The sequence below is a fragment of the Zophobas morio genome, unplaced genomic scaffold, assembly GCF_036711695.1.
Source record: "Zophobas morio isolate AGI-343-1 ecotype UQ-CSIRO unplaced genomic scaffold, CSIRO_AGI_Zmor_V1 ptg000157l, whole genome shotgun sequence".
NCBI lineage: Eukaryota > Metazoa > Arthropoda > Insecta > Coleoptera > Tenebrionidae > Zophobas > Zophobas morio.
Genome location: NW_026972261.1, coordinates 346,121 through 366,464, shown reverse-complemented (window position 1 = coordinate 366,464; position 20,344 = coordinate 346,121). Strand labels below are relative to the sequence as shown.

General features: G+C 23.5%; 2 protein-coding genes across 3 annotated transcripts; one reads left to right on the top strand and one right to left on the bottom strand.

Moving 5' to 3' along the window:
- Positions 1 to 930: 930 nt before the first annotated feature.
- Positions 931 to 12,642, bottom strand: LOC135145549 (calcium-binding mitochondrial carrier protein-like; the record flags this gene model as incomplete). The annotated part of the gene is made up of 10 exons (XM_064077667.1): positions 12,604 to 12,642; positions 9,029 to 9,217; positions 8,533 to 8,651; positions 6,506 to 6,636; positions 5,244 to 5,326; positions 5,106 to 5,194; positions 4,612 to 4,705; positions 4,487 to 4,544; positions 2,378 to 2,510; positions 931 to 1,069 (listed from the first exon to the last, which is right to left on the bottom strand). Coding segments are annotated over exons 3-10 (823 nt in total), but the record flags the coding sequence as incomplete, so codon positions are not given.
- A 4,242-nt stretch (positions 12,643 to 16,884) lies between these two features.
- LOC135145560 (eyes absent homolog 4-like) lies at positions 16,885 to 18,504 on the top strand. 2 transcript variants are annotated; one of them, XM_064077677.1, is made up of 10 exons: positions 16,885 to 16,959; positions 17,016 to 17,093; positions 17,198 to 17,320; positions 17,376 to 17,527; positions 17,587 to 17,650; positions 17,714 to 17,825; positions 17,918 to 17,997; positions 18,071 to 18,111; positions 18,233 to 18,333; positions 18,383 to 18,504. In XM_064077677.1, the coding sequence occupies exons 2-10, from the start codon at positions 17,063 to 17,065 to the stop codon at positions 18,423 to 18,425; spliced, it is 747 nt and encodes a 248-aa protein (XP_063933747.1). In that variant the 5' UTR covers positions 16,885 to 16,959; positions 17,016 to 17,062; the 3' UTR covers positions 18,426 to 18,504. The 2 variants fall into 2 exon arrangements, with proteins under 2 accessions (XP_063933747.1, XP_063933746.1); XM_064077676.1 differs by having other exon boundaries at positions 18,071 to 18,115.
- Positions 18,505 to 20,344: the final 1,840 nt, after the last annotated feature.

Here is a 20,344-nt window from a genome sequence, read left to right as displayed (position 1 = left end):
ACTATAACTATTAATTATTATTATTAAAACTAAATAATAAACTAGTTAGAATCAATTATTATAATAAAAGTTTCAGCCACTTCTTTTATATAAATATTATTAAAAATATTAATATAAACTAAATTCTTTATTAATATTATTATCTAATATTAAATGGCAAACTAGTTGGTAACAATTATATTAATAATAAAAGATTCAAATTAGATATTATTATATGTATGAATTATTATAAATATAGTAAAAATATTAATATAAACTAAATTCATTAGTAAAATACAAATAAGTTATGAAAATAAGTTCGCTTACTTTCTATTTTTTATAATAAAAATATTATTTCAAATAAATATTGTGAACAGTTTTCACCAGTTTTTTCTTATTTTGTATGTAATTTCTACTCATAAATAATGAAACTTTTAATAAATATAATAAACAGTTTTTATTTTTATTACTATTATTATATACAACAATAAATCCACATAAAATCTTGTATATTTTCTTAGTATTAACTAATTATTACTTTACAACACTGAATTGCTATTAATATCAAAGTAATGGATATATACAAAAATTCTTTAGTTTTCTTATATTTGCTTGTTTATATTATTATACTTCTTTAAAACGAGTATTAAATACCTAATAAGAGTAATTAAGGCAATAGATATATATAATTAAGTAAGTACAAATGACTTTCACTTAAACTATTCTAGTATGTTTCAATATTACTATATTTTTTTAATAGTTATTACTATTAAAAAAATAAATATTTCTTTTCTGCTATCACGCATTGTTATAAGTCTTGAACTGAAATATTATAATATTTTTTCCTTTACTTATTATTTATATATTTTACTTTCATAATATTTTTGTTCGTCATGCTTACGTTATTTTATATATATATATATTTATTTTTAAAGTATATTTATAGCTTACCTTCCTCTCCCATATGAAAGTTGATAATCTTTTCTCTAAACGAAGCGGCAGTGATGATCGTGCCGTTGTTCGTCCCAAAAAGCTGAAAGCAAATGGCCGCTTCGATTGGCGAAAAAGTGGTTACCGCGTTGCTGCGCATCTATAGAAAAATAATGCACGTGGTTTTTTAGATATATATTAATATTAATAAGTAATAATACAATTAATAATTGATAATACATAAGTAATTATATAATAAATAACCACAAATAATAGTGATAATAAAATTTGGGGCACCGCATGGCCGCTCACGCGGTATATATTTAATATTCATATAATATACAATAAAAGTCGCTTTGCACAAGAAAAAAAAAATAGTTTAAATTAATAGTGAAAGTGATTATTATGTTTCCTTTATAATAGTAATAGTTAAAAAGTAGAAGTGAAATATATAATAATTATTATAAATAAATATATTAAAATAATATAGAAATAAGGGAAAAATAAAATATAGTTGATATGAGTAATAAAAAATAAAAGGTTTAAACAATATTATAATACTATATAAAAAACACAGTTGCTCATAATAAAAGTAGTTTAACAATAAGAGAACATTTACAAATATACAAAAAACTATTATTATATAAAAACTATAATAAAAAACTTGCAAAAATATATATTTATATATGTACTAAATGTTTATTAAAAATATATATTTTTTTATTTTCATTCGTGGTACATAATGACTTGATGATAATAATAATTTAAATAATTGCATTTGAAAATAAGAATTAATTCTTATAAGTAAGAAAACATACAAAACTTTATAAGTGATAATAGTGTAATTTATATTTACATATAATAAAATAAATAATAAAAGTTAAAATCTTAATTATAAAAAAGGTAATAGAAAGAATTAATAAAATAAAGGAAAATTAAAAATTAAAATTATATTTTACAAAATAATAAAAAGTAAAAGGAAAAATAAAATTAAATGAGGCAAATTAATGTTAAATGGCAATTATAGAGCTAATTTGCACAAGATAAACTTCAAAAAGTTATTATATAAAAAATTTCAAGTGACACAAATAAGTTTAAAAAGGTAGCTTTTAAGTTACTTTTTGCAGGTAAAACTGAAATGATCGAAAATTATTAAAATCAGCCAATTAATTTTATTTGCACGAAAAAACCTTAAAGGGGGCAAATTTAAAATTTTAGGCGGCTATTGATTAAATGATACATTTCTAAAGTTATACGGCGCTAACTAAAAGCAAAAGGCTGCTATTAACTTTTTCTGCAACAAATGCAAACTCAATAACGCAAATAAAAATTAATTTGTACAAAGATAAAATTATAAATTATACGTATAAAATACTTTTTGATACTCTAATTACACAAACTTTAATGATAACACTTTAAGTAAAAGGCAGAAATTCTAGTAATTGCAAGCTTTATAAAGTATTCTCACCAATGCGCGAAAGTTATTCATGTCGATATTAGAATTGGGAAATTTTTTAAAAGTGGACCAAAGCATGTGTTTGATGGCAGGAAGATGCTGCAGAAACTTTTGAAATCCAACAAATTCAGCAAAAGTGACTTTCCTTAATCATAAGTTCAAGTAAATTCCACAGAAAGTAATTAAAAATAAAAATTTGGATTATAAATGCTCTAAAATATATAATTTGGAATACAAGTTTTCAAAATATTAATATTTACGTATTATACAAAAGTAAGAAAAGAAAAAATGATAAAAATATATACATATATATACATCTATTAAAGAATATTCTTAACAGCATAGAATAATATATATATAAACTAAAGGTGAAGTAAGGAGTCCTGTATTATTATAAAAATTTAAACTATTTCATAAATACTATAACAAAAAAACCATATAAAAGTTTGCACAAAAAAATAACATAATTAGAATTAAAATTTTTAACGTAGAAGTGTCTTAAAGAAAACTTTGTTACAACAGTAAAGTTAGTTCATTAATATACTTTTAATACATAATGGAAAGGGAACAAAAAGTGTATCAGTTATATAAATATGTAACGAAATACAATAAAGTACAAAACTTTATAGTATTAAGCTATACAAAAATATATGTAAGAGTTTCTCATAATTCAGATATATAATTAAGTATAAGTTAATCCATTTTTAAATTTTGTGGTAAAGTTTTATAAAAACTGGAATCGTTAACCATCAATAATAATTATATAAAAACTCCAACTTTACTTTAACTTTTCGTATAAAAGTAAAGCCTTTTTTCATTAATGATAACTATAATTTTTTTTTCACATTATTATAATAAATATAAGGGAAAAAAATGGTAAACAATAAAATAATAAACAGTGCTTTGTATAATTTTTAAAAGAATATTACTAAAAAATATTATAAAATATAAAATAGTATAAAAATATTTAGCAAAAATTTTATATAAATATAGTAAAACATTAAAATAAAGAAAAAAAAAGCAAAAACTTCAAAAAAATATGTAAGGGACAAATAATAGCTTGGTGCAACATAATAGTCTAAAATTATAATCTGGGTAAAGTAAAGAATAAAGGCAACCAAGTTATGCAACAAACAAAAGGTAGAATGCAAGCAATTACCTCGTGTCTATAAATCATGAATAAGAAAGAAAACCATCCGAATAAATAAAATGCTACAATTTAAGTTGATAAAAATGAACCTGGTAGTATACGATTGGTTTCCAGTAAATAAAAAATTTTATTACCCTTCGATATGCTAATTATATTATTATTATTATTGTATAGGTATCCGGATGAAATATATCACAAAAAACTGCTGCTTGTTATTTATTTATTAGTAACTAATAGAGAATGGCCAGAAGTTACATGTTGAGAGCACATCTATATATTACATTATTATTTACATAAAAATTATATTTCAGCATCCACGATGTGATCAAAGTTATAAATCTGCTTACGTCTATATAAAATTGGTACTCCATAATGAGTTAAAAACATAAAAAAATTATGGCAATAGTTTTATAATTTTATTAAATTCTAAATAAAATAAATAATCTACATAAAACATAACAGAATCAATAATGAAATACCATTAATATAACTTTACAAATATTATAAATAAAAAATTAACCAAAAAAATTGAATATTTTTATTAAAATAAATAATATAAAACAATTGTATAAAGTTTTCATAATGAAACATTTATTACACATTAATAAATAATATTAGTTTTGTATAAGTACTTATATTTCTTCACAACGGAAAACTTTTTCTTATAATTAAAACTTACAAGCGAAACACAAGCCCAACGTTACTGTAGATGGGCACACTAATATTATGTTTATAATGTAAAGTTTAAGTTTTTTTTATTCTAAGTCAATAAAGGCTCCCTTTAAGTGTAGAATACTAATAAAAATATATTATAATAATATAATAATAATAAAGTAAGAAATTCTTTATACAAAAATACTTTTTGTAATATAAAATAAAAAATCTCTTGATATGAAATATAAAAATAGTAATAAAAATAGTTTTTATAATAAATTATTATAATAATATTGAAGCAAATATAACAATGAGACTTCTTCGAACTAACAGAACTCAACAAATAGTCAGAGTATGCAAAAGCACGTGGATCACCTGTAAGTAATTTTAGTGATTTATTATTATTCATAAAAATAATGAAGCAAGCAAGTAACATAAAAACCCAAAAGTTTTGTTATATTAACAAAAGAGTCAGCAGAAATATATCCTTTTCCCTCCTCGTCTTGCGAAAGAAACAACTGGCGTGCATATTCGATCTTATCAATAAAAACCGTTACAAGTAAATAAATAATAAAGTTTAATGAAAAACTAATTATATATACATAATATAAAAAGTAATAGAAATAATTGAACACAAAGCTTATAATAATAAATGTTGGAAGTTCCAAAATAATATATTGAGGATAAATTATAAATAAAAAAGGATAAATGTTAACAACATTTTAAATATATAATAAAAGTATTACAACGCAGAAAAATATAAATAAGAAATTGGTAATGAATAGTAAACAATAATAACCAAAAGTTAAAGTAATCATAATAAAAGTAAACTTATAAACAATATTTAGTTGGCATATAATGTTACCTAGAATAAGAAAAAAATTCATAAATACTAGGAAAGTAACAGATTTGATAATAATAACAATAATAGCTTACTTGAAACTGTATAAAAAATTCCGTGAATTCATAAAAGTTAAGGGAACGCTCGTTACCTTCCGAGCCAAAGAAACGCTTCATGGTTTCGCCTATACATGGTAAGCAGCTCTTTAAAAACAAGTTTCTATTGGTGCTTACAATCAAGATTCAAAAAAGCGTTTTCAGCTTCTTCGGAAATATTTGACTTGAGAATATCAATAAACTCACTTTTTGTGATGGCGCTAAAAACAAATCGATTTTTATTTTAATAAAATAAGTATTGGTGTTGGCTAGTAAAAATAGTTTATAAAAATAATGAAAGTGAAGCATAAATAAACAAGTAAAAAACACAAGCGAATAATATAAAAGTAAAAAAGAAATAGAACTAAAATACTTATTACTAGTAGCCATAAAACAAGTTGAGAGCTCAGAGAATATAAAAAATATTTAGTGACGAAGCAAAAAAAAAAATTAAAGTTCAAGGCAGTATTAGTCAATGAAGAGATATAAAAAATACTACGATGAGATTTAAATAATTATATACTATAATTCATTGGCACGCTTAATATATTAAAATAATAAGCCAATAGTAACGTTTGTTTGATTAATACTCACAATACCGCTTAAAAATATAGTTCAAATAAATAATTTTAAAAACTAATGTCGTCCAAAAAATATAAAAATTATGGGGAAAATTGGTCAATAAAAATGGGGATATAGTTGACTGAACAGTCACAGATCAGCAAAAAAATCTTATTGGCGTGTTAATAAAGTTAGAAAAAATATAATAATTAAAATAATGGCCAATAAAAAACAATTAACAAAGTATCGAAAGTAAAAAAATTTTCAATTACATATAAGTATAGAACTTCATAAATGTTTATAAATAAACCCAAAAATAATAAATTTTATATATTGGCGCAATGAAAAATAATTAAAAGGGTAATGATTTAGCCAATAATAAAAAGATAAAAATTTATCCTAAAAATTATGAAAAAGTCAGTAAAATTATTATAAGTAAATATTATAAGAAAAATATATAATATTTTTATAAAATGTAAATAAATTTTTAAAAAAGCATAAAATAATCTATAGAGTTTCAGTTTAATTAATATCATTTAATCTTCATAAAAATTAAAATGTAATAAATAAATGAAACCCAAAAAAATAAAAAATATAAAAAATAAATTGAAATTTAGTAAAAACTTTTGAAGTATTAAATTTAAAATAATATATATAAACTATAATAAAAAATTCCATAAAGTTAAATTTATAACGAAAAAAGAAGAAATACATAATTCTCTATTAAAAAAAAATAATAATATTAACCAATAATACAATGTACAGGTCACCACCATAATAAAACTTAACCAATTAAAATAATTTCGAAAATAGCATTAAAAAAATTGAAGAAAACTAACTCGTCAGAATCTTTATCAAAGTAATAAAATGCCAAATCAAAGTCCGGATCAGGCGAGGAAAGAATTCGTAAAAAAAGTGCAAATTCTGAAAAGTCGATCATTCCGCTTCCATGCCGGTCAATCAGTCTAAACTGAGGCGCAATTTTTTTTAAGACATGAAATTTAGTATAAAATTCACAAAGCTTTATTATGAAAAGTTCAAAATAATAATTGAAAGTAGTACTTATTAAATTTAAACAAATATAAAATTCGGAGTATTTAAATGAAATTACTAACAAAGTACATAATAACAGTGGAAATACTGTCTTTTTCTGATCATTTATTTATTATTTTTTTAATATTATGCAAAATCCCAATAATTTAGAGAAAAACCAATCAAGAAAGTTTATATAAAATGGATTTCTAGTTGGTAGGTATTATTAACCATAAACCAAATTTACATTAAAAAATATTACAACGAGAAAACCAACAAAAAATTTATCATAGAAAAGATCATAAAATTAAAAATAGAATTTTCTCTGATTGGTTACTATGCTTATAAAATTTAATATATTTTAATGAAAAACCCACTATGAAAATAATAAATTGTATTTCTCTGGTTGGTTACTATCTTTTATTTTAACAATATAAACAAAATTCCACTCAATTTTTACTTCGGAAAAGTTCACTAAAACAACTGCAAGAAAAATATGACGGAATGAAAACTATCATAAATATTTCTCTCATTAACTAATAAAAGAATTTATAGAATTAGTTAAATTTCGTAATAATAATTACTAGATTTGTCTTCTCGCCAATAGATACTAATTTATTTATTTTTTAATGAATTACTGGAAAACTAATAGAAAATGTTATAATTTTAAAGTACAATAGACTTTCATAATATTATTAATAAGCAAAATATATAGTATAACGGAAATAAAGAAAAAATATATTTAATAAAAAGTAATGCTTCTGAATAAATATGAATAGTTTTTCTGGTAAATAAATAAAAAATATACAGATAAAAAAGTAATAAATATATAAAATTTTTGTTTCTTAATAATAATAATATTCAAATATTCATAAATACAAATAAAACAGGAATAATAATTTTATTTTAAAACTTTTTAGTAAAAAAAACTTTTATGTAAAGAGTTCATTAACGTTAACCCGAAATAATTATTGTTAAAAAAGTGTTATAATAAAATAAATATAACAAGATTACAAAAAAAGCAAAAAGAGTAACAAAAACTTAAGTAAAATTTTTAAGATTCATATATAAAATAGTTTATATACAATTATAATAACAAGAAGATGTGAAAAACAAAAAACAAAAAAAGTCTTATTTTTTATTAAATATAAGAAAAGTAGCATCATATTTTCATAGCTAAAAAAGTTTTACATATATATATATTATAGGAAATGTAACAAATATACATAAAAATATTAAAAAATTTAATATTATGTAAAGTTTATGCAAACAAGTATAAACCAAGAAATAGGTTAACAAAAGTATGGATAAAAAAGGTTAAATAATAAAAAGCTGAACAACGCCAGCAGATATAAAAGTATATAAAAAGGTAAAAAGATAAGAATAAAAATTTTTCTATAGTAAATAATGTTTTACTTTTAAAATTAACTTTGTTAATATTTCATATATACTTATAAGTTTTCCAAGATATCTAAGCGGAAAAATTAAAATTTTATATTAACTTTTATACATAAAATACTTAGCTAAAAAAAATTGAACAAAAAAATAATAACAGTAAACTTTAATTATAATTAATAAATATACACACTATTTTATTATTATTAAAAAGTATTCCTAAAAGTGAATACTTTATAAAAATAACATGATAATAATAAATATTATTTATATAGACAATATAGCTTTAACTTTTCGGAAAAATCCATATTAATCAGTATAAATAAGTATTCTTAGAAAGTGTGTAACATGTTAATAATTATAATTATATAATATAAATAACAATACGCTATTATTTAGGGTTAGATTAATAAATATGTATAGTTATTATTATTATTACTAAAGAACGAAGGCGCTGGTCTTCCGCATCATAATCAATTTCCGGAAGATTTTCTCGATTTTGCGTCATCGCCTTAATAAAGCCGTTAACATCCATATAACGTTGTGTTTCTAGTGGTTCTAAAATATAATAATAATAATAATAATAATAATAATAATAATAATAATAATAATAATAATAATAAGAAACGAATAATTAATCTCTAAAATAATAAATATACATTAAGAATAAAACAATACTATAAACACCCAAAAGTTGTTAATAAGTAATATTTTTAATTTATTTAAAGCGTAAAGTTTTATATTCTAAAATGATTTTTGTGTAATTCCCTTCAAAACAGATAGATAATATCAACCAATAAATGGCAATTTTCTATTTAAAATATTCACAAAAAACAGTGAAAACTTTATAAATTATATTATTATTATAATTAATATTTAAACAAAACAATTAAAAAGCATAACAACAATAGTAATACAATAGTAGTAGTAATGACCTTTTGAGTTTTCCACTTCGTCAATAATTAAAGCAAATTTATCAAACACGGCGATGAGCTCTGAATTGTAACTTGTCGCTTTTATAAACGAGTTTCGATCGAGCGCGTAAAGGACAGATGGCTCGCTCGCGACGACTGTTCCCCGCCGATAACCATTGTAGATCAGCGCGAGTTCACCAAAATGCGAGCCTGTGCTTAATTATATGAATAATTTTGATTCAAAATACTAGAACAATAATATAAAAAGATATAAAATATATTTCTTAATTGTCTTAGTAAAATAAATTTAAATAATATTTATAATTAAAATAATTATAAAAAAATACCAAAACAATAAAATAATATTGAAACATTGAAAAAAAAATTCTAAAAAAATGATGGATTATAAAATATTATTAAGGATTTAGTCAATATCAAAAAAAGGTTTTATATTTAAAAAAAGAAAATAAAGTTTTTAATAAATTAATAACTTATAAAATATTTTTTAAAGTTTTTTATAATAAAAATAACTTTATTATCTATTTATAATAATAAAAGATATAACAAAAAAGATACAAGAATGATATTTAAGAATATATTGAAAATAAATAAAAACATTTGAATAAAACGTGATTAAGTTATTATTATAATAAAAGTTATACTTTTTTTTTATCAAAAACAGTAATTATAATAAAAAATTACTTTCAACATAAGTTATAAAAAAATTATAAAAAAAAAACTATTTCTTCATATGCTTTTCCATATTTTTCTATTTCCTTTCATAAAAAACTTTTATTTCTTTTAGCTTATTAATATTATGTTAATCCTAATTAGTATTTTATTATACTTTCAAGCCACATATTGGTACTATCGCTATACATATAAAACTTTATTTCTATTTTCATTACAACTTTCATTATATTAAATCTTTAAATTTCTTTCAATCGTGTACAAATAGTAATCAAACATATTTATTTTAATAAAAATTATAGTAAATTTTTCTTTTTAATACTTTTTGTATATATAATATATAAATATCATGAAAATTACCATTTGAAGTTAGAAAATTTATATTAGAAAAATTAATACACGTCAACAGATTTGTACTTAAAGTTATAGATAATATATAGTTAAAGTTTTCTTATTTTTTTAGGAGCCTTACTTGAAACTTTATGATCGGAAAATTAATTAAAATATATATTATAAGTAAAAAATAAAAAATAAAAATTCTTATTAGATAGCAAAATTTCTTTTATAAGAAAAATTAATAATCACTAAAAATTTATGATTCACTAAATGACTTAAAAAGTTTTAAAAATATAATGGTAAATACATTAAAGTAAAGTTTTGTAAATATTAGATATTCATCGCTTAAGTATTCATAAAAACTTCATTATTACAACTATTTTTTTTAATATTTTACAAATTGTAAAGTCTATAATTAAAAGTATAATTTTTTTCAATATAATAGAAAAGTTACAAAAAAATTAATCATTATTTTTTGTTTTTATTCTAATAAAATATATTTAACTTTTTGTCTTAAACTATAAATAATTAACTTTTTAAAAATATTTTTTAGTAAAAAAAATTATATTTTTCGTAAGTAGCATAAAAGTGTATTTATTTTTTATTGTAATAATAATTTGATTTTTCTAGTGTAAATTATATAAATATAATAAAATATAATTAAAGCAAAAAATTTATAATTTTTTTTTAATAAATGAAATTGTTAAGTAAACTTTTCTAAATAAAATTTTAAAAGTCATTTTCATTTTTCTTTGTTAAAATAATATAATAATAATAACTATAACTAACTTTTTTCTTTGTTAAAATAATGTAATAATAATAACTATAACTAACTTTTACTAATTTATTAACTAAAATTTTTTTATTATTAATTTAAATTAACATTTTATTTTGTTATATTATTTATATATAATTTTAAAATTTATTTAACATAAAATTTTTAATACTTTAATTCTTGTTTGGTTGAATTTTACTTTCGGCCTTCATTATATTATATATACTTTAATATTTTTTTATTCTTTAAAAAGCTTTTAATATATATTTATATATTATGTAAACTCTATAAATAACAATATAAAAGTAATTAAAACTAGTATATAATTTTTTTATTAGTACAATATTTAAAGCTCTTCTATTATATTTGTTACTATGAAAGTAAAATAACTAATTCTAATTATTTCTTTTAAAACAAAATTAAAAAAAAGGAATGTATTATATTTCTTGTTTATATTTAATATAAAGAACGTTTTTACTTTTTTATTTAATACTTAAAAGTAAATACGATAATATTTCTATAATATTACTACTAATTATAAAAAATATAAAACTTTTTATTTTTACGATTTATTATTGTAATATTATAATTATAATCAAATGGTATATAATAAAACAAGAATGCCTTCTTGTAAAGTAGCTCGATGAAAAGATTTTTTATTTCTTTTGCGAATGTACAATTCGCACTTTCCTTTAGTGATGACATAAAAATAGTGACCATAATCTCCTAAAGTTTTTAAATATTTTAAATATAATTAAGTTGATAATAATAACTCTAAAAAATTAAAAATTTTGTAGGTAATAAACAAAATTAATAATATAAAGTAAAATTATTATGAATTTTAATAAAAAAATTATTATAAACTTCATAATTTCTATAAAAAATAAAGCAAAAATATTAAAATATATAAAACTTGAAAAACTTATTAATATAAAAACTTTAGTTATATTTTAAGTAATTATTCATAATTATAATTTAACTTTATAAATAATGTTCATATAATTTTATTGTTCATTAAAAAAAGTTTAATAATAATTTATAAATAAGTTAATAATATAAAAATTCATAACAAATTATTAATAAAAAAATAAAGCTTAAAAATTATATATACAAGCAAACATTAAAAGTTATATAAAAAATTTTGTTGAAAAAACAAAAAATTTTTTTTAAAATGTATATTATAATAAAAAAGTTTTAAAAAAGTAAATAATTAAAAAATACAAAAACTAGTGATTTTAGAAAAAGCAAATATATAAAAAATTGCGACAAAGTAAAAAGTAATTAAATTTAAAAAAAATTATAAGCAAAATTAGTAAAAAGTTTAAATTGTATAAAAAAGTTTAAAAATAATCAAAATTTAAAACAAAACAATAATTTTTGAACATAATAAATTAACTTTAATACTGAAAAAGTTGATAATAATTTTTTGCAAACTAAGAATGAACTATTAAAAAGTTCAACTTAGTTCATATATTTTTAAAAAAAAAGAGATAAAAATAAGTTTATTATAATTTATATAAAGCTTTAAAAATAGAATTTAAAATCAAAATTTTAAAAAATAGTTAACTTATATTCATATAAAAGTAATAATAGTTATAAGAATATAAAATTATATAAATACAAAAATATATGCAGAAACGAAAAAAAAATTTAAATTTAATCTTAAAACTAAAAAAAAATTTAATAAAATAATTTTATAAAAATATATATAAATTTTAAATAATATAAAATACATGTATTAAATTCTCAACAAACAGTATGTAAGAAGTTTAATTTACTAAATAAAAATTATAACCCTGTCGAAATAATATATCATCTTTGTCAAGTTCAACTCTTGCAAAATTCTCAACTAACTTTCTTTTTTCATCGGGAGAAAGTGGAGAAAACGCAGAATTATTACAAATGGATCGTAAGATCATCTTTGCTTCTCGATCCTTAAACATTAATATTATAATATTGAGAAAAAAAGCTTATTATAGTAAAGGATATTATGTGGCAGTCTTTTTAAAATTGTAAACATAGAAAAAGATGTAATAAAGTTTATAGTGGTGTTGTGAATAAGGCAGTTTAAAAGTTGACTCTCATAAAATAAACTACTTTATATATAAAAATCAAATAACAGTTTTTTCCTTCGGACGGCTATTAAGACTGCGCTGCGAAAGAGACAAGTGAGACAAAGAAAATAATCCAGGGCGAGTTTCCTTTAAGGTATTATTATTTTAAAAATAAATATGTAGTTATTATTATGGTTCTGAAATTTCAAACTTACGTTAAAAATAAATAAATGAATATATAAAACAAGATTTTCAAATGAAAAAATTAGATAGATTTTGCCTTAGAAGGTTCTTTCTTCCGGAAACTGTTCAGAAGATTTTTAAAAGGTGTTACAAAGTCTAAACCCATCTTTATAATTTAAAAAGCTTTAAAACAAGCTAAAGTTTATAAAGAAAAAGGAACATTCTTTTAAGATATTATAAAAAACATTAATTTAATAAACGCCTAAATAGCTTTTACAATGAGCTCATCAGAAGTTACTAAGATGGGTTAAAGAAATCGTGATAACTTAATTTGACGAAGCGATTTTCTGCAGAGAAACGGGGTAACCCCACCCCCTTCTCTCTCTTGCAGCCAAGTTCTCAAATTATTTAATTATGACAAACAATTTGCATTTTATAGACCACATGAAGAGATAACTAACTAATTAACTAAATTAAATTTATAATTTTCAACTTGCTCTCACTAAGTTATTAAACCCTTATATACTTTCATCTTTTTTATAACACCCAAGTTTATGTGTCTAAGCTTATAAAAAACGACGAGTTACCGGCGGCTCCTCGTAAGCTCTTTGTTACAATTACCAGTGTATGGCTTGCAAACATACATGTTTCTCGCAATACTTAAAAGTTAAAGGATACCTGTTACTGCTCTTAGCGTTATGTTTACAATAGACTTAAAGCTATTTAGGTGATCTGCAAAAAAATAATACCGAGCTAATGATGGATAAAGAAGTGTAGTAGGTAATTTGCTAATAAGTTAATAAGAGCGCTAAAGCCTACTTTGCTTTAATTATTATCTTATTTATGTTGGTATTCACGTTTACCTTCTATACAGATAGACAAACGATTTATCCAGAACGCCACATATACGTCTGTACTCATAATTATAATTAGCGTGTCAGGTAATTTTCTTTGTACTTTTTGTTTTAAGAATAGTTAAAGAATTCTCCAAATTTTGTTTGAGTTCCCCTGTTAAATAACAGGAATATTACTTTCTGATCTTTGCAAAGGTTAATGAAAGAGATATAAATCGCCACATCAGCAAAAAAAATTAACTTGAAGAATCATTCTTCTCTTAACATGCTTTAGATTAGATGTTTCTGAGAGACTACTACCTTTCCAGTAAGTTTTCATGATTTATTAAATTTTAAGTGTTTTCACTAAATTCAAAGAAATACTAAGTTCTTTGTGCAGTCTTAACTAATTGTACAAACTGCTTTTTTATGATCCCGCTGAAATTTTGTTAAGCTTTAAGATCACTACCTTAGTCAAGAGAAGTATTTGATAATAATAAGTAGATAATCGTTGTGAACACCGATTTTAAAAAAAAAATTATTTTTTGTTTGACACAGGTGTTTGGGGAGTCAATCGCTTTGTTTAAGCTATTTGCTTAATTTGTAATTATCATGAGGGCAAAGTCAATGAGGGCTTTGCAAAAGTAACCAGGAATGTTTAAATAGTTTTCTTAATGTTTAAAATATATATAATAAAACTATTTTAACTTTATGGTTAGTTAGTAGTCCTTATGGCTACAAAGGTATTTATCAACATCAGCTAAAATGCCCACTACACTAAAACTACTACCTTCACAAATTGCTGGTCCCCTAGACCTACATACATCTACAACAACAAAGATGCAAAAAAATCCGAAAAAGAAAAAAAGAGGGGTGAAGAAAATAAAAGAGCCAAACATGTTTTTATTTATTTATTAATTGACATACTACAGTTAGATTCTAATTAAAAGAGGGCCTAAGGTACTGCTTAATGTAACCTAAATGGGCAGGGATGTCCGCCCGAAGGAGCATGCACTATCATGACTGTCCCGAAGGGTTGAACAAGCAGAAAATATCGGGACCCGACTCCCGCCATTCTGCCTAGTGTGGTGGAAAACCTCCTAAAAAACCACCACCAGGAGGACGGCCACAGTACAAGAGACTCGATAACCATATAGAGACTATGACCAGCGCCATTGCCAGCTAGGCCTCCCCGATTAAGTGCTTTCACCCGAGGGGAAAGCCTAGGACGAGACATGTTTGTGAATATATATACCAAATATTAATGAAATTAATTTAAAAAGTACCTAATAAACAGTAATTAGTTACTCTCAGAATTAGAATACGTGCTGTAAGGTAATTAAAACTTTTTACAAACAATTTAAAATTCGGTCGATAATTTTTTTGCTATAAATTTTTTAATTGTAAGTTCCGGAAATCATATTGTTTTGCTTGTAGCATGCTGCGTTTAACAACCCTTACTTAGTTCCTTAACGTTTATAGCACTTATAGATATAGGAGAAGTGAAAACTTTTACATAACCATGACAATTATGACTACTTTCCAACGAACAGGAAAATCTCCATATTAAAGCAGAATCGACCGGGCCATTAATTGTTCAGGAAAGGTTGCATACCAAACCTTTGGGGTCACTACCCATATAAAAAAAGATGGCAATTATAAACACACAAAGAGGAGATATATGACTAAAAAAAAATTATGAAAATAGAGCTTTAATTAGGAAATAATAACTAATATACATATTCAGACAAAAAAGCTAAGACGTATAAGAACAAAAAAAGACAATGTAACGCTAGACACAGGAAACAAAAGCAAATTTAACTTAAAAAAAAAAAGAATAAACACAACAGAGGTCTTCATTTGAACTGGCTAGACCAATTTTTATGTTTGCACGTGTAATGGAAGGGCTTCGAGGCAAATTTAACACTCTAGCAAGCCCCTCTACCTAAAGAGAAGGCCGGCTTACGATTTAAATAATAGGAAATATTTTATTTGTCAGGACTGCTTGGACTTACAAACGCAGTACTACTTTTTACTTACAAACCTTCAGGCACTAAACTGGTGCACTCGCTTTCAAAGATTGGACGAATCAAGTCGTATAATTAAAATTTTTTTAAAATTAACTTAAAGAATCTGTGTATGGTAGATATAACTTACAAACTATATATAGAAATAGATAAAGTGAGTAAAAGCTCGTGATATATCACTAAAATAAAAAGCGTTTGAAGGAATTAACAAATTTAGTAATACTATTGTTTGTGTTTAAATATCCACCAATCATGCGTCTTTTTGGGCTTAGTTAAATGAAACTACTTCTACTCATTTTTAAAAGACAAAGATAAGACCCCCATGAGCTCGTATATAGATGAGCGGTTTATGAATCGTATACTCTGCTGCTTGATAACTTATTTTTAATTGTTTTACTTTATTTTAAAAGGTAATAAGTACATAAATGTCGTCCCTGAACAGATAAGCTGATAAACTATTAATTTATAAGCATAGATGAAGTTTTCACAGTTTGAATTCTTTTTAATATTAAGTTAATCGTAAAAAAAATCACTTTTTCAATATTTCAAGTTGTATATCTCGTTATAAAGGTTTCTTGGCGGATAGTACTTTTATTCATTTGGACTTGATATTTAATAAATGATTTTATTCGTAGTAGTAAATCTAACAGACTCATTTGAGCTAAAAAGCCAAAGCATCAAAAGTATAGTTGGTCTTTAGTGAGTGACCATGCGGGCCACCGCGCACCAGCCGCTACTGGTCGAGCTTTAGGAAAAAACCGTTTACAAATAAAAAAATTAATTGTCAGGCAACGTTTTTCTGATTAAAAATGTGACTAACTTGGGGAGCTTTATTACATATACCGTGTTTGAATTGTAAAAACTTTTGTCTACATTTTCTATTCTTCTAGTAAGAATGTGAACATATTCGTGAACCTCTGGCTATAACTACGCCTGCATGTAAAAGTAGCGCTGAAGACCAATCCACACTTCAAGCAAGAGAAGTTTGAGGTTACTTTTTCTATCACTGAAATAGAGTTGTGGCGCATTTTCTAAGCTCGGGCTACACGACTTCGTATTATTTGGCGCATTTTCAAATTAAGTGATTTTTTAAACTTTACACTCTCTTAGGCTATGTCAAAAATATCTTTTTTAATCTGTAAAGCATCTACAAGTTAATGAGTGAAAACCTTCCTCCTTTGGATTTCGGTAGTTATTCAACTTTACATTCCAATATATAGAAATTTTGTCGATTTTTTTAATCACCTATTAAATACTTAAAGTTTTTATTCTTCTCTTGCTAAATTTATTAGGGGATTTGAACCATGAAGTTCGAATATGGGACCTAGACGAAACACTTATTATTCTCTCTTCTTTACTCACAACACAGTTTTCGGCTGCCCACAAAGAAAGTTCGACTTTGTGCAATTATTTAGGTTATTTTATAGGTTTATTACCCTCTCATCAGTAATTTTATTATATTATGTTGAGGGAGGGAAATGATGAAATTTTTGTTTATAATACTGGAAGAGTTTTTTGCTTTCAAAGAGCTGGAAGATCATAATATTACAAATTTTGAAAATTTAGATTATACAAATACAATAGACAATACATCTTGCCTTCCAGATCCGGTTAAGAAAAATGTAATATGTGGCTATAACTTTTTTTTCTATATGTATTATGGGTTTTCAATGTGAGTTAGGTTCAGGAGTTGTATATTAGAAATAAAGAATTCTATGATAACAATAGGAATTATATTCAGTTCGGTAAAGCATCCTTTTGTAGTTACTATCAATATCGGTGATAACATTTATTTTTTAATAACGCAGAGTTTGTGCCCGAAGAGATTCGTACACCTCTTAGCGCTGTATATGAGGAAATCGATAGTCTTTCCTCTTCGTGGCTTAGTATTTCTTACCTCATTTTGGAAAAATCGCAAACGTACAATCTTAAGTTTAAGTTTGTTTTCTCTAAAATTGTTTCTACTACTCCGAGCCTCGTCATAATTTTCACTCCAAAATTGACTGCTGCAGATGCACAAACGTAACTAATTTAGTTGTTACTTCCAGTCATATCCTAGGAGCTCTAGCGAAGCTGCTGCTTTTTAAATTAAGTATGAGTGCAATATATAATAATACGTAGATTTTTTTTATTTTCTTTGATCACGCCCGCCTATGGTCAACAAGGCCCTTTTTTTCCAGCACAAAATGTCTACAGTTCTTCTGATGTCGGTATTTTCCAATGATGGCTGTTTCTTAATTTCCTTAATTACTCTGACTTTATTTTCGTAATAATACTTTTTACACCGGGTGTTAAACAGTTTTTAATTTTTATACCCATTTCTACAGGAAAGCTGGCCTGTTTTATCCATATTATTTCAAAATTTGGCCATAAAGTTAGCTACGTTGTTATTGGAGATGGAAAAGAAGAAAAAGCGGCAGCTTCAGAGGTCCGGACTGCTCTTATATTATTTGTTTCTTTTAATTTTGGCTCTGTAGATGGGGCTACACTTTATTGAAATTAACAGTTTGCTTCAACTAAAATCGCTTTATGGGAAAGAAAGACTCAGATAAGTAGAAACTGTTTTTGTCAATAAAACCAAAAAAAAAAAATTGAAAATTATTTTTTCACTATAAGTATCTCTTTGGGAGATATAACACTAATAAAACAGATTTTGTTATCACTTCAGCGTAATTAACGCTTTATTCAAACTCGAAAAATAATTTTGCAAAATAAAATGGCTTCTAATTTCACAATTTTTTAAGAATATTATATTTTTCCCAAAAAATGATTTTGAAATACGTTAACCCTATAACATATATTTTTTACGTAATATGCTTTAAAGGAAAGTAAAATCTATAAATATTAACTAAAGCTGCTGAAATTTACCATTAACTTAAAACATAAAATCAACAATTTTTTATAAATTATTAGTAGATTTGAAACCAACTCTATGTTGACGTTACCTTTAAATCTAACGCTATATAACTGGTTAGGTCAATGCCCATGCTAATGAGAATGCTCAAAATTTAAAACCATACTTAAGATAGTAAACTATATTTAGCAGTAAAATCTCTATAATAACTTTAGCAGTACATATGGCGGTCTACAGTGTAAATACGGCTAGGTTTAGAGCAAAGGCAACTTAGAAAAAGATTATGTGCAATAAAAATAGACGAAGGTTTGTGATAAAATCAGGCAAAAGAATCGCTAAACAAGACAGTTTCTTCTGCCGCTCAATGAACCAAGGTCTTTGCCAGTGAGTTTCTTTTCTTTTGTAATTATTTTTTGTATATATTCTCGACCAGTAGTGTAGCTAGTTGTTGCTTTTCTATACTTGGCACGCAGTATGACTCGAACTCATATAATGGATTTGTATGTAACAGATTTTTAATCAATGAGTTGGTAGCATTTTCATACTACAAAGTATGAGCATGAACACAATTCCTGTGTTTTAACAAAAAGAGAAGGAAAATTTACTAAAGTTTTAATAAAATCCGGGCAGCCCCATTGGCTGAAAATGCAGAAAAAATGGCTCACGGTATTATCCGAAGAAATAATAACAGAGCACGGAGCCGCTGTTTAAAATAGCATTATTTTAGATTGCTACAGTTTAGTAAAGTTTAACTCGGTTTTCTGTAGTTTAATAGTATGCAACTCATCACATGGCATTTTAAACACGTTGATATCAGCGTTTACATTTACATAATACATGTCAAGTAAACTAAACAAGAAGCTCTTTTATTAGTTACAAACTTTTTATAAATAATAATCAGTGTAATTATACTATATTTTAAGCTAAGCATTTTTCTTTTAATACTATATATTGTGGGTACATTTAATAAGCAAAATGTTTCATATATTCATTGTAGTTTCATTTTCTTGGGCCGAAAATTCTAAATTGTAATTAGTCGCATTATTATTTGTTAGTACAAGTATCAAGAACCTTCTAAAGTGCACTCTTTTAAAATACTTATCAACATTTCGGAATTAAGGAAATCAGAAGTTGCATTTGTATAATTAATATTGATTCGTTTCAAATGGGATTTATATAACTTAAGAAACTCGCAAAAAGAATTAAGACAAACACATGATATATTATTATAAGAAATGTCCAGCACTTCAAGGTTAGTTAGTCTAAAGTTAATTATTATTATTATTATTATTAAGTTATCCGTGTCCAAAAAAAAACACTTTTTAGTAGAGAATAATATATTAAAGCCTTCTGGTTGAATGTTGTTTCCAGATAAAGAAAGCTCTTGCAATAAAGATTGAGAAGACTATAAGGAATAAAAATTTAATTAATAATATAATAATAAAAAAATATGATTTAAGAGGAGGCTTATATTTCATTTAAGTGAAAAGGAATGAGTATTTCTTAATTCAATACATATAAATAAATGCACATATTATACTATAAATTTTGTAAGCGCATGCATTTTGGAATCGTCCAAGCCGCA

Excerpts from the sequence above, each read along its gene's own strand:
- LOC135145560 (XM_064077676.1), top strand. The coding sequence starts at position 17,063 with ATGAGTGAAAACCTTCCTCCTTTGGATTTCG. Across the intron at positions 17,321-17,375 it reads GACTTTGTGCAATTATTTAG|GGAGGGAAATGATGAAATTT; the intron begins GTTATTTTATAG and ends TATTATGTTGAG. Across the intron at positions 17,826-17,917 it reads ATTTTGGAAAAATCGCAAAC|ATGCACAAACGTAACTAATT; the intron begins GTACAATCTTAA and ends TGACTGCTGCAG.